Source organism: Synchiropus splendidus, chromosome 11 (genome assembly GCF_027744825.2).
Source record: "Synchiropus splendidus isolate RoL2022-P1 chromosome 11, RoL_Sspl_1.0, whole genome shotgun sequence".
Lineage (NCBI taxonomy): Eukaryota > Metazoa > Chordata > Actinopteri > Syngnathiformes > Callionymidae > Synchiropus > Synchiropus splendidus.
The window spans coordinates 14,611,656-14,624,841 of record NC_071344.1 but is presented as its reverse complement, the minus strand read 5'-3'; the positions used below and the strand labels follow the sequence as shown (position 1 = coordinate 14,624,841).

Genomic DNA, 13,186 nt, shown 5'->3' with positions numbered 1-13,186 from the left:
GCACGATTTTTTTTTGCAGTTCTTTTGTTTATATAAACAAAATGTTTCATGTCAGTGATATTCATTGTTTATTCTATTCAGCGTTGTGGCATCAAATAATGCCAAATAAAACTTTTGAATATAATAGATGAATGACAAGTGTAAAACAAAAAACTGAAGTGAGTGGCATCATTCATGTTCCAACAAGGAAATCGATTACTAAAATGTTTTGCTGCTATTCAAAATGACCAAACATGTCGGGCTTTAGGACACAGAGGAGTCCTGTCCCAGGCGCACTGTACACGTCACGACATCCAATCTCAGTCAGATGTGGACAGTGACGTCCCCAGCGTCGGACCGGGTGAGTAGGGAACAACACTCCTTACATACCAAATACCATGAAGACGCCGTCACTTTGTGGCCAAGTTACTGCTTTCCCCATCAAAGTAAAGCCACGGCAGTGGCTTGTGCTCTGAAGCTAAGAGCTAGCACGAGCTGTCAACACAGTAGCCGGGTAGCTAGCTGCTAGCTAGCTCGCGCATCTGACCGCTAATCTCTTTAGTGCTTGAACAACCCTCGAGTCGGTGTCTTTGTGTCCAGAAACCGATACATTCTCATGTGTGCTGTGCTCTGGTGACGCCTATGATTCACTTTCCTAATCAAAACAAGCGCAGCAAATCCCTAGTAGCAGGCAAGAAAGAGGCTTGGACACGTTTGCGCAGGTGCAGAGGCTCATCTCGACTCGCGCTTGTTGTTGTTGTTGTTGATCTCTGGTCAACACGTCCTTGTTACCCGCGATTTAAAGGACTGTTACTTTATATAGCACCGATAACAGTGAGAGTAGTGTGTTGAGTTGAGCCCGAGTCGTGGAGCGTTAGTTCACGGTCCATTTATCATTAACCACTGATAATATTGGTCCCCTTTGCGCTGACCGCATTTTCGGTTGTTGACCTGTGCCACGTATCAGTGACGTGGTCACAGGTCAAGGTAAAGGATTCAAGCTTTTTTTCCCCTCCCCAAGTGTCAGGTGTGCTGTGTTAAAACATATCTGTTGTAAAACGTTACTTCACACTGAGGGAGTGAACACCACATTGCTACCATGGTGGGTCCTGATGATCTCACCTCAGATGGAGAAGCTTGTTCTCCAAGCTGGAAACATCCAGTGATGATGAATGGTTCAGCGTCACAACAACAGGAAAGCACAGCACGTATCGTAGAAGTGGTCACAATGACTGAAATCCAGTGAGAAACAGCATCAAAGAAATGATCTGGGACGTGGCTGTGCACCGTGGAACCAAAGTTACACGTATGCAGCTGGGCAGCTGAAGGGACGGAGTGCCAGAGGCTGCAGATGATTCATATCTATCTACTACTCACTATAGAAAGCTAGTATTTTCTACTGTCATCAGTCCAATAAATAAACAACCTTCCTTCCTTGTTTCTCAGTTGACTGTGCACCACCTCACATGAATACAACGAGGGAGTTTTTTTTCCTCTTTTCGCTTCATGCTGCAGATTTTGTCGAAGAAATTTCTCCCCCAAAGTGCGACATATGTATTTTTTTTTTCTCTTCTTTTTGATGCTTTTTTTGACAGATGCAACTTAGACTCCGGATGTGTACAGTGACTTTACAGTCTGGTCTTTTTCTCCTGTGCAGGTCAAGTAGACCCGGGTTCCACAACACTTGTTGTGGAGGTCGGTGGCGGCAGAATAATGAGCGGGAAGAGCCTTTTACTGAAGGTGATCCTGCTCGGAGACGGAGGGGTGGGCAAGTCCTCCTTGATGAACCGCTACGTCACAGACCGCTTTGACTCCCAGTCGTTTCACACCATCGGTGTGGAGTTCCTCAACAGGGACCTGGAGGTGGACGGGCGCCTGGTGACGCTGCAGATCTGGGACACCGCGGGCCAGGAGCGCTTCAAGTCGCTGCGCACGCCCTTCTACAGAGGTGCCGACTGCTGCCTGCTCACCTTCGCAGTGAATGACCTGCAGAGCTTCCAGAACCTCTGTGGCTGGAAGAAGGAGTTCATGTATTACTCTGACGTCAAGGACCCGGAGAGGTTTCCTTTTGTGGTTCTGGGCAACAAAGTTGACATGGACGAGAGGGAAGTCGGGGAGGAAGAAGCAAGAGCCTGGTGCGAGGAGAATGGCTGCTGTCCCTACTTTGAGACCAGCGCCAAGGATGACACCAACGTCACAGCTGCATTTGAGGCGGCAGTGAGGGAGGTCCTCACCGCAGAGGACCACGTGGACCACTCGCTACTTAGCGGTACTATTGATCTCCACGGCAACCGCAAAGCATCTCGTGCGTCATGCTGCTAAGTGGTCGGGTATGAAAGTTTGTTTTAGCTGAGACCAAATCAAACCCGTGGATCCGTCCACTTGTGGTTCTTAGGTGCACGTGACCAACACGTGGCAGAGATGGTACTTTTCAGAAGCTTCACATTATTTCTTAACTACGGTACAAGCTCGGCTGTTGACACTGGTGAGGCGTTTACTTCACGGTTCTCATTGTTGGATGAATCCCAGCTTGGACCTTCATATTTACGCTTCCCATGACATTTCATCAGGGTGTGCTCTAGGTTGGCTCCGATATCTCTTGAACTTCAGACACTTGAGCTCTGAAGGTTGCACAAGTTGCCGGCCTTCAGCTGTTTGGAGTTTATACGACCCGACATCCTCCCCCCCCCCGAGATAACAACTCTCTTAAAGAAGCACAGGAAAAAGCAGTCCGGGATGGGCGTGACCGCGTCAGTGCTGCTGCATCACTGGAGGCGTCACCAAAGGTTTTGTCCTCACCTGAACCCTGTCGTGAAGCAGAGTTTGATCTGCTGTGGCTCCGTCCTGTCTGATATTTAAATGAGCTTCCAGTGTGGCACTGATTGCACTGTTTTCTCGACGCCTCATAATTAGAACCGTTACCAATAATTGTGGTAATTAAGGCGTGTTTACAGTTTCCCCGTCTGCTTTGTTGATTGCGAGGAAAGGTTTAACATTCGGGTCCAGTTGCGTGCTGTTTAACCTTGAAGAGGCTTGCGAGCGTCGCTGCGCGGTGCAGGTCTGGACTGAATGTGAGATGAGCTCACAGATGAGGCAACTGCTACTGCGCCGCAGTATTTTCACAAGTATTACGTGACGGACTCAGTTCAGCTCACAGCCAATTGTTTAACCGTCCAGTATTCCTTTGTTTTCCCACTACTATTCATGGTGTTTTTTTTATGGAAGCTTCAGTGTTGACTCACTTTTGCTTCATGCTGTGTTTACTCTCTGGAGCTGCTGGTGCTCTCAGACCGATGTCCAGGCGTTTCTCGTCGAGGCCCACAGTTGCATCATTGCGTTCACGTGTGTTCCAACATGAAAACCGGTACGTTGAAGGTGAAGCAAATCCATCCAGGCGAGGTCACGCCGCATTGTTCTCTGTACGAACGCAGGCTTATAAATATGGATGCCTGTTGTGTGGTTGCACTTCAGTGTTTCAGCAGTTCTGTTCCAGATGCAGGAGCTGCTGTTGATGCCGCGCAGCGCATGACACAGAGATCAAACCTAGAGCAATGCAAGTCTCACTGGAGGACTCAACTTTGATCCATTATTTAAGGCCTCCATGTAGCCCCAGTGTGGCGTTCAGGTACGTCAGAGCCTTTTTAAATGTTCCTTATTAGATGACTAGAAGGGAATAATTCGAAGGATGATTTAACTCTGCTAACTCTCTTGGCTGCATTGTTCGTCTTAAAGCCACATACGGGTTAAATGTCTGTCAAATAAACCATGACTTATGTTGGTTACCTGACACTAAGAGTCCTGCTGAGCTGGTACTCCACACGCATCACTGTAACACTGTCATGGATGTACATGCTGCCCTCGGGGCAAATTACAAAGGGCATTTCTCTCATGTAAAAGCAACACTGTTTCAACTTGTTTGACTGTGAGCTTTGTTTTGCTGATTCATTGTCAAACCCCGCCCCCTTTTTTGCACTACAGACGACTGGTTGTGCCTTTTTTTGCTGGCGCAGCAGTTATTACTGTCCAACGCTTGAATACGAATAAATATGCGACATCCCAAACCAAGATGCAGTCTGGTGTAAGTTTTTTTTCCCGCTATTAGGTGTTTTCTTTAGTAGGAAAATTGTGTAACTCAAGTGTTGCATTTTTATTTCTCTTGTCTAGCAGGCACAATATATGGCGAACTGAAGTCAAATGAAGAATAACACTGAGCACATTTGCCTGCCTCAGCGGAGGACGCTGGCTGAAATAAAACAAAAATACTGAGCTTCTCTAAAGAATGGTGGCGCTGGCTGGAGCTCAAGGGGTGTCCCACACGTTGGAGGGGTGCGGTGAGCTGAGGGTCCCCCCTCTGTCTCGCAGGAGCTGAGCGTACAGCTCGTAGCCCCGTCTGTTGTGCTTGGCCCAGCTGTGCAGCCACCGCAGGTAGACCAGGCTCACAGCCAGCACAAGGGCACAGTGAACCTGCAGACAAAAGACACGCCAGTCCCTCCGGACACCACCTGCGCAGCCAAAGGAAACGCTCCACCCCCACACAATTCTGACTTTATTATCAAATTCCACAAGAAAAACAATCTCCAAACGGCCCCGATGCCATTTAAACACCCTCCAGAATGTACGAACGCTTCTCTTCAACACAAAGCATTGAGGTGTATGATTTCCTCTGCGACAACAAAAGGCTTGGCTGAGCAGGGGGACTTTGCAGGAGCTAATTCATCAGCCTGACAGGTGCTATACATCCAAAGATGATGTCTCAACAGCGTGGTTATTGCACAGATGTGTTCCGGGACAGGTGGCCACCAAGGTCTCCAGCTTCATCTGGATGAACCTGTTACGCTTCCACTTCCCTCAAGTCCTTTTCACACCATCAAATCCAATTTGGGCTTCCAGATGTTTGCCTCTACGCATGTTCATATGAAAGGGTAGTTTCATTGTGCTCAGGGTCCAAGTCCAGTTGACATTGCTTTCACTTTGTCCTGCCCCCTGGTCGGAACTAGGAGCCAGGGCTCGTGTCTCACAGCTGACTCCAGTCTCTGAAATAACTGGATGCAGCAATATGTGTGCCTCTCCATGGCTTCAGGAAAGGATGAGAGAATAGAGCGTGGCTCAGAAGCTCGGACTAAAAGTTGGTGTTGAGCCAAGCACATTTGAGATACATAATACTAATCTGTGAGCACTTTACTTTTAAACTTTCATTAAGATAAACCTCATCTCAAAACACATGGAAGTATAAAATTCTGAGAGACAAGTGAATGTAACACCAGGAAGTTTGCCATAAAAAAATCATTTCAGTTAAACAGAGCTGGTTTGTCGGTGCAATAATCACGCTGTTCTCACATGAAAGGGTGAGAATTCTCCAAGAAGCTGGTGTTTTTAATGCAAACTGAACTTGGAAGCGACACTACACTATTTCTCTCGCGTTTTCTGCCACAGGTTAATTATTAACAAGGCTCAAAAGTCGACTATCGGTTAACGGCGTTATATAATAACTACAGCAAAATTAATTCTGCAGACTGTGAGAAGCAATCCCGGACCCGTCTAGATCCAAACGTTCTTTGTGTCCATGCAAATGTATGGGCTGATGCTGGTGGACAGGAGTCTCCCGCTCTTTGTCTCCGCTGGGCCGTGACTCCTGGAGCAGCTGGCCTCTGATTGGCCGGCGTGTCAAAGTGGCCCTGAGTGTATTGTTCGGGCTTTTCTGCTGCCCGTGAGAAAAGTTCGAAGGTCAGTGAAGGACTGCAAGTCTGTCACTGTGGCAACCAGATGTGGGGTGAAGTTGCTATAGCAACCTTCAATCCCTGATGGAGGCTGCATGTTTTTTGGCTTTTTTTTTTTTTTTAGTAGCGAGCTAGTAATATGGATGAGAAGCAGATTTGTACACTGGACAAACATGGAGAAAGCAAGTACAGCAGAACAACATCCAGAGAGTTGACAGAACAAACCACAGTGAGAGGGAATAGTCGAGGTCCCAGTTGTGCTGATGGGAGAGCAGAGAAGAAGCAGGAGGACCTAGCAGCGTGAACCAAGGCCCCGCCTCCCCAGATATCGCAGAACTGCGAAGTTATAGGTGGTGGACACCGTGTAGGTCAGCTGGAGGAGGTGAGAGGAGAGAAGTGAGATTCAACTGGATGTGGAAAAGAAAACATGGTGAGGCATTCGACGACTGCTTGCGTCCACAGTAGACGGGATTTCCTTTCTGATCGGACGAACGGATGGAGGGACGGATCGGACCAACTGACAGGGGGTCGGACCGTAAATGCTTCATCGACATGGCCAACTGGTGCCGACGCCATGTGCATATGACTTGGTCGCACTCGGACCAACTAGATGGAGACGCTTGGCGATGCTTGCGGTGTGAGAGTGTGGCTTCATATTGCAGGGCTTCTCAAACAGCGCTTCCATTGCCAGCATTTTGGCCTCGAAACATTAGCGCTTACGCTAACTTTCTTCTGCCGTCATATTGTTAGCAGCAAACTCTTCTCCCTGCTCTCTCGGGTGGACGCAGCCAGAGTAGGATCTCAGGACGCTGATTTGCATTCTGGCTTGCTAGCACCATCTTCTGACCTTCAAGATTCATGTCAGACACGATTTGCTTATTTTCGCTACCTTCAAGCCCAGATCTTCTGCTGGGAAGGCAGCAGACCTCGGCTGTGGGCGGCCTTTTAGGAATAGTGCTGAAGACGGAGTCAGACTGAAGTCACGAGCGTCATCTCCCGTGGACCATCAGAGTGCAAGTCTAGATCGCTAGAAATTCCTCGCAGCGTTGTGGGCGTCACATTGGCGATTTCACACTCCGTTCTGCCGCTGATGTACCGTTTGACCCCTTTCAACTTGAGCTTATTTGATTTTCTGCCAGTTGTACTGTATCCTGCCAAAAAGCTCTGACATTGGAGGTGTGTGTTGCTGGAACGAAGAGAACAAGCTCTCTCTCTCTCTGAGGTGACGCAGCCTGATGCAATTCATTCACATCCGATGAAATGAAACGCTATCACCAAGTCAGAGTCAGCAAACCTCAAAAGCTCCAGCGCGAGACGCTTCCTATTCAGGACTCAAACGACAGCAGCCCTTCTAGTTTGCAGATGTTGAGCGCGTTGACAAGGGGTCCATTTAACCCACGAGAGAAAAGTCTCTGACATGGATGTGGTTCTGCCACACAGCTGCACAGCAGCATTATTCTCCAGCCCCGGACATTACAGCATCATAATGCCGGCGTCAGCTGAGGGCCACGCAACAAAAGCCATCAGTCAGCGAGGCCCCAGATGCCGCGCCACCTACACTCTGGGCGAGACTGTGTCACATGAGCCAGAGCGCCGGTGCAGCCAGGCGCCTCCTGGCTGACGGATAAGCACTCACCAGAGCCAAGAGAGTGATGCCCGCTCCCACAAAAGCTGCGATGTAGAGGTCATAGGTCACTCGGTACTGCGCCGAGAGAGAGAGAGGATTTGCGTTAGCAGAAACAATGTTTCAGCCGAAGAGTCTCATGTTGCGCTGGTTACCTCTCTGGTCTTGCAAATGGTGGACAACGTTATACCACAGGCTTTTCCAGGCACCGCGTTCCACGGGAGGAGACCTTTGCAAACAATCACAGGTTAACATGAAGTCTGAGCTCCGCACCTGAAGCGAGGTGACGGCTGTGAGCGCTCACTTCATTTCAGACGGCACATGTAGCACCTCACATGGCTAAACTGGCTTTGCCAACAGGCGCGGCCTGTGAGAGAAGCCTACGATCATGTGACGTACACTTATTCAGGTCCACATCTGATGTGTTGGAAACGTAATGTAAAGTGACATGCAGTAAAGCTTCAGCAAAACATGTGGCAGGAGGCACGAGTCATAAAGAAATCTGGAAGGTTATACTGTCGTTGTACTCTGTGATGTCACAACCAAAACATCCATGAAGGAGGGGACTAGATGAAATGAAAATTTGAGTTCAGAAACCTTCAGTTTAGAAGCACAGGAACAGCTGGTCTGTGTAGTTTACTGAGCGAGGAGTGGAAGTGGAGCAGATCTGCTGGAGTCTGTCTTGGCAGGGACATGGCCAGAGCGCCACAGCCACCCTCTCAAGTGACCTCTCACTCCAGCAGGCAGCAGCAGTGTAGCGGACCTCCAAAGAAAGCCTCCTTGAGGAGCACCTTACCGTATTGTCTTGCGTCCACACACAGCTGGTTGATGCTCGCCGGCGTCTCCGTCAGAACCTCAATGGTGCGACAAGTGGCGTCCATGTTGTAAAAGAAGTAGACGGGCAGCGCAGACAAGGCAAACATCAGCAGCCAGAGCGTGGCCAGTGCATAGGTCATCACGATGAACTGAGGGAGCAGAGGAACACATGACACAGAAGGAAGCTGTGCTGCAGCCACCTCATCTGCTGCTGCTCTCCACCATGCGAGGAGTCCAGCCCTTCCTCTGTCATGCTTACCGTGGAGCTGAGACAGCGGCCACACATGGTGCTGCGGAACTCTCCGAAGGTCTGCTTGACGGCGCTGGAGGTGTAGAAGCCCTCGGCCAGCAGCATGATGCAGTAGAGGAAGAAGAAGGAAGCCAGGCCGTAGATGAAGTACTGGAAGTACTGGATGCTGCGGGGAAGGAAGTGATTACGTCCTGCCAACTGTGGGACGCCACCATGCAGCTTGGTACCCACATGTAAGCCAGAGTCACGTAGTCCTGGAGGTTCCGTGCGAAGTAGGTCTCGATGAGTCTCTCCGTCTCCGTCAGAGCTTGGTGTCCACAGCCGCAGAATAGAGCGATGCCCGAGAAGCAGAGCAGCGTGGCCAGGAGGGAGCAGTACGGAACTCTTCCCAGGCAACGCGCACAGCACTCCTGGCAACCTGTCCATCACCGGAGGTCAGGACACGGGGTCACACATCACGCGGTCACACGGTCTCCTCTAGAGCTAAACATGCGCCTGCTATTTGACTGGGCTTGACGGTGTAGCTGAGGTTGAGCTGTCAACACGAGTCATCTCACCATGTTGAGCACTGACAAAGGAGCGAGTGATGGCCATGATATGAACTGCTTTCAGTCCTACAAGATCTCGTATGAGGATATAAACACTCACTGGCAAAACTTCAGCGAAGCTTCCGGACCGTCCGCAACACGTCTGTGTTCACGACCATCCTTTACTGCTCGTTGTGGTGACAGAGCAGCACAGGACTTGGTACTGTTTCAGAATGAGCACAAGTCCTCCTGATGGAACATCTATTCACCCTGCACTCTCCCAAAGGACCAGACCCAGCGAGTGAAAACCCTGGATCCTTGTGGACCGAAGGTCTGTCCCACACAGAAGTAGAGTCGTGTCCTGGCATCAGCAGGTTGTCCTTGGCTGCCCGAGCCCTCAGACCAGTTGCATGCCTTCCATTTACTTGGCAGCACCTTCCTGGGACTTCCAAGGCCCCAGACGCTTCAGAGTTGGTTGAATAGAAGCCAGAGGTCATGGTCACAGGGCGGGGTCCCTGCTGTGACCCGGGCTCCATTCGCACACAGCTCAGCATGAAGAGTGTGAGAAAAAACTCGGGGGCTCGGGGGAAGAGATCTTGTCGGAGAGAGACAAAAGTCTTTGTCCAGCAGCATCATGGGGCTACAAGGGCCACCAATGTCAGGGAGACAAAGGCCAGAGGCACCTCTGTGCCCGAGCCCTCTGTGCCCACTCACAGGCTCGCCTCTGCAGAGACAGTGGGACGAGCCGGTGACAGTGGGGAGGATGGACCAGCGCACAATGTTGACAGTGTGTTGGCCCCGCAGCTCTGCACAGTGGACCCAGACACACGGCATCCTTCTGCCTCACCGTGGAACTCATTCAGGCTCAGGCTTTTCTTCACACGAGAGAGATGGAGAGAATAACCAGCGTCTCCATGAATGAATCATCAGCTTTGGGATCTGATGGTGAAACCAGAGGTTGTCCAGACTAACACTCGAGTTTGACAGTCTGAACAGAAAGGCCCAGCTACCATTTGTCAACAGGAATGATCCATGCAGCTCTTTTTAAATACACTCATTGTAGAGATGGCTGCCGGCCTTTCCCTTATTAGCCAGGGTCAAGATCTAGAGCTGTGATGCCAACATCTGTCCAACTTTGTGATGCTAATAAAATAACTCTGGGGTGAAAGTGCTAACAGCTATTTAGCTTGTCGGTGACCTCTCAATGAGGAAGCCATGATTCAATGAAGCAATGGAAATGATTGAAATTCCCTTGAACTGCGGCTGCACCACGATTCACTCCTCACCGACAATATCAGGCTGGAAATAAACGCCTCTTCTCCGAGGACTTTGAAGTGCTGCGTGTTTTGTACAAGAGGAAACGTGTCGGTCGTTCTGCAGACTACACTGGCAGAGAGGCCGATGTTTCATTCCTCGTCGATGTGGGAAACATGCCAGGTTTTTTTATGTCTCAAATGAATTGGGATCCAAGTGTGATGCTATGTGAAAATTACATGGTAGTTCTTACAAAAACTACCACAATAAACAGCGTTAAAAACAGAACTTTAAATGGACTTTTCAACCGCACTTTACCAACTCATGTCAGATAAATAACTGTTTACATATTAGAAACTAAAGGGGAGATATGAAGCAGGAGTTCAGGAGCACCATCCTGAAACTAGTTTAGTCAGTCAGTGCTCGGGAAATATGATGCTTTTGGTTACAGCACCTGATCGTCATCATCAACATACAATTCACACTCAAAAAGGCAGAAATCAACTGAAGATCTAATAAAGGATAAGAATGCAAAATGATATTGTGGGTTGTTGAAACCGATTTTAGTCCTAGTTTAATCCAAAAAGTTGGCAGAATTGAGAGCATTTCACTGTAAATCGCACCTTCACAGTTAGTCCACTCTTATGATTCACCATCAACATTTATATATTTATCAACGGTTCGCTTATTAAACATGCCGGATGACTTTCTCACAAACAACAGGTTCCTCGACGCAGCTGCCTCTCGTTATGACGTCACCGCCTGCCGCGGCTCCAGCAGAACTTGGAAAGCAGTTGCCGTGTGTCCAATGCAAACGCGTGGCCACTTTTATTCCCAAAGTGAGACAGATTGCGAGTGGAAGCGAAGGCGACAAGGCTGCGGCGGCCTCTGGAGCGTGAAATCAATCTCGTGATATCGGCGGCGCATCAGCCGGTGAGTGGCCGCCCTCGGCTCTGACTCGACACCGACTCCGACTCGCAACTGCGCGCGCCAACACGAAGCCAACTGAGGACGGAGTCTCTTACCCATCTCGGCTCCGGTCCTGAGGTGCGTGACTCGGCCTGCGTGGTGGGTGAAGCTGCGCGCACTGTCCCCGGGGCCCAACAGTCAAGAGCCCTGCTGCTGCTGCTGCTGCTGCTGCTCACTGCCAGACCTGAACCAAACAATGAGGCTTTCAGTGATGCACTTCCAGGCGGAGAAACACCAAGAGGCCGCGCTTCGGAGACGCCGCGTGACGTCATAGAGCGTTACACAGCAGCGACTATTGTTTGAAGTGCCTTCTTCTTCATCATCATCATCATCTTCTTCTTCCCGGCACCAGAACAACTTTCCTCCGAGGAGAAAACCTCCTGAACACGCATTTAAATCTGACTGGCGTTTTTCTTTCCATGACTCAGCGGAAACCAGTCGGCATTTTGGTTATTGGCATTTTCCAAACGAGGTTGACATTTTTTCATGCAAATAACTTCACGGTGTTGTCCAACAAAAACTCTAAGCTGATCGCAATGACTGGATACAGCAAGATGTCAGCTCTGAGAGGGGGCCACTGGGGTTCCAGAGCGGGTGTTAAACACCAGGCCCGGGGGCCGATATCCACCCGCCAGATTTGTTTATGTGGCCTGCAAGATTTAAATCAAGCTAAACATTTAAAGCCACAGTGGAATGTGATGATGTGTCGTACAGGAAGTAAAGTGGCGCCACCACACCGTCCAGGGTTGGTGAAAACCGCATCTCTTGTCACGCTAAAGTTTGCAAGGTTAACAATTGCAGCAGTGAATGGGCAACATTGCGGATCGCAGCCGTTTATGAATAGCCAGAAAGGAGCACCACCATCTTTGTTTCTATCGGATGCGCCATTAGCTCAGAGCCACGAGGAGGCTATCATCCGCCACGATGACCTTCTCTTGCATTTCACATCCTCCTCAAAAAACCAACAAAACTGAAGGAATATTTTGTAGCGCTGCCAAAGGCACACGACCACTGAATGACTGAATGATGCACAGACTCACCCCTTCAGTGACTTAAATCTCTTGCTTTTTGTTTTTGTAGCATTGACTCTGTTTGGTGTGAAAGAATTCAAATAATCATTTTACATTCCGATGCATATTCATGTCCGTCCAACAACTGGGTTCACTGTTTTGACCTCTTGTCTATTGGAGCTGAGCACCCCTGCTTCAAAGCAAGGGAGTCAAACTCCCGGCCTGGGGGCGAAATCCATCCCACAGCATCATTTCATGTGGCCCGACATGTTGACGCATGAAGACCGCAGTGCATTGTCCACATCATTCCAGCAGGCCACAGACTATAGCTGTCCAAACAGCTGCACGTTTTTCTTTTGAGAACATGGGAGAGATGAAGTTCAGTGCAAGGTCTCTGGTGAAGACGTGACGTACATGAAGCAGGATATATCGAATTATGTAGCAAAGAAATAGATATAACTCTAAATATGTTTCATATTTTAGACGACTTGGAGCAGCCACCTTTAGCAGCTGCGAACCCTCCACCTTCTTCATGAGCTTCATGATGGAGCCTACTGAAAAGAAAACCTGATCAGGAGACCACATCATGGAGCTCATGGCCAGGATCTCAAGACTGAGCTGAGCAGTGTTTTGAAGAGTCGCTTCTTTGTTTACCACATCTTTCCATATGTTTCGATGCCTTCAGTGAGAATCCTCAGTGTGAGGACATGAAGGAGAAACGTTTGGCCTGGGCTGCATCTGCTGTTACTCCATCAGATTTCGTGATGGAACCGAGTATCTATTTAAAAAATGCAATATGAAAAACAAAACAAAATCTCACGGCTCATATTCTTTCACAACACCCACCCAGGTCGATCGTCACAATCTTGGAATGCACCATAATCCCTGACCTTTTTTCTCTTCAGAACCTTTTCTTTGTGAAATCCAATGTTTTCTTCACCTTTTCTGTCGTGAAGAAATGATGGCATCTCTTTGAAGAATGTCATCTATGGCTGGGATTGTTAATTCGACCTTGAGCCAGTTGTAATATGGTGCAGCAT

At 49.1% G+C, this 13,186-nt stretch overlaps 2 protein-coding genes across 2 annotated transcripts; one reads left to right on the top strand and one right to left on the bottom strand.

The window, feature by feature from the left end:
• The first annotated feature begins 234 nt into the window (after positions 1-234).
• Positions 235-4,044, top strand: rab9b (RAB9B, member RAS oncogene family). Its single transcript, XM_053879538.1, has 2 exons — positions 235-340; positions 1,637-4,044. The coding sequence occupies exon 2, from the start codon at positions 1,693-1,695 to the stop codon at positions 2,299-2,301; it is 609 nt and encodes a 202-aa protein (XP_053735513.1). The 5' UTR covers positions 235-340; positions 1,637-1,692; the 3' UTR covers positions 2,302-4,044.
• plp1a (proteolipid protein 1a) lies at positions 3,923-11,366 on the bottom strand. Its single transcript, XM_053879536.1, has 7 exons — positions 11,193-11,366; positions 8,618-8,804; positions 8,396-8,552; positions 8,117-8,285; positions 7,476-7,549; positions 7,333-7,398; positions 3,923-6,069 (listed from the first exon to the last, which is right to left on the bottom strand). Exons 1-7 carry the CDS (start codon positions 11,194-11,196, stop codon positions 5,989-5,991), a joined length of 738 nt encoding a protein of 245 aa, XP_053735511.1. The 5' UTR covers positions 11,197-11,366; the 3' UTR covers positions 3,923-5,988.
• Positions 11,367-13,186: the final 1,820 nt, after the last annotated feature.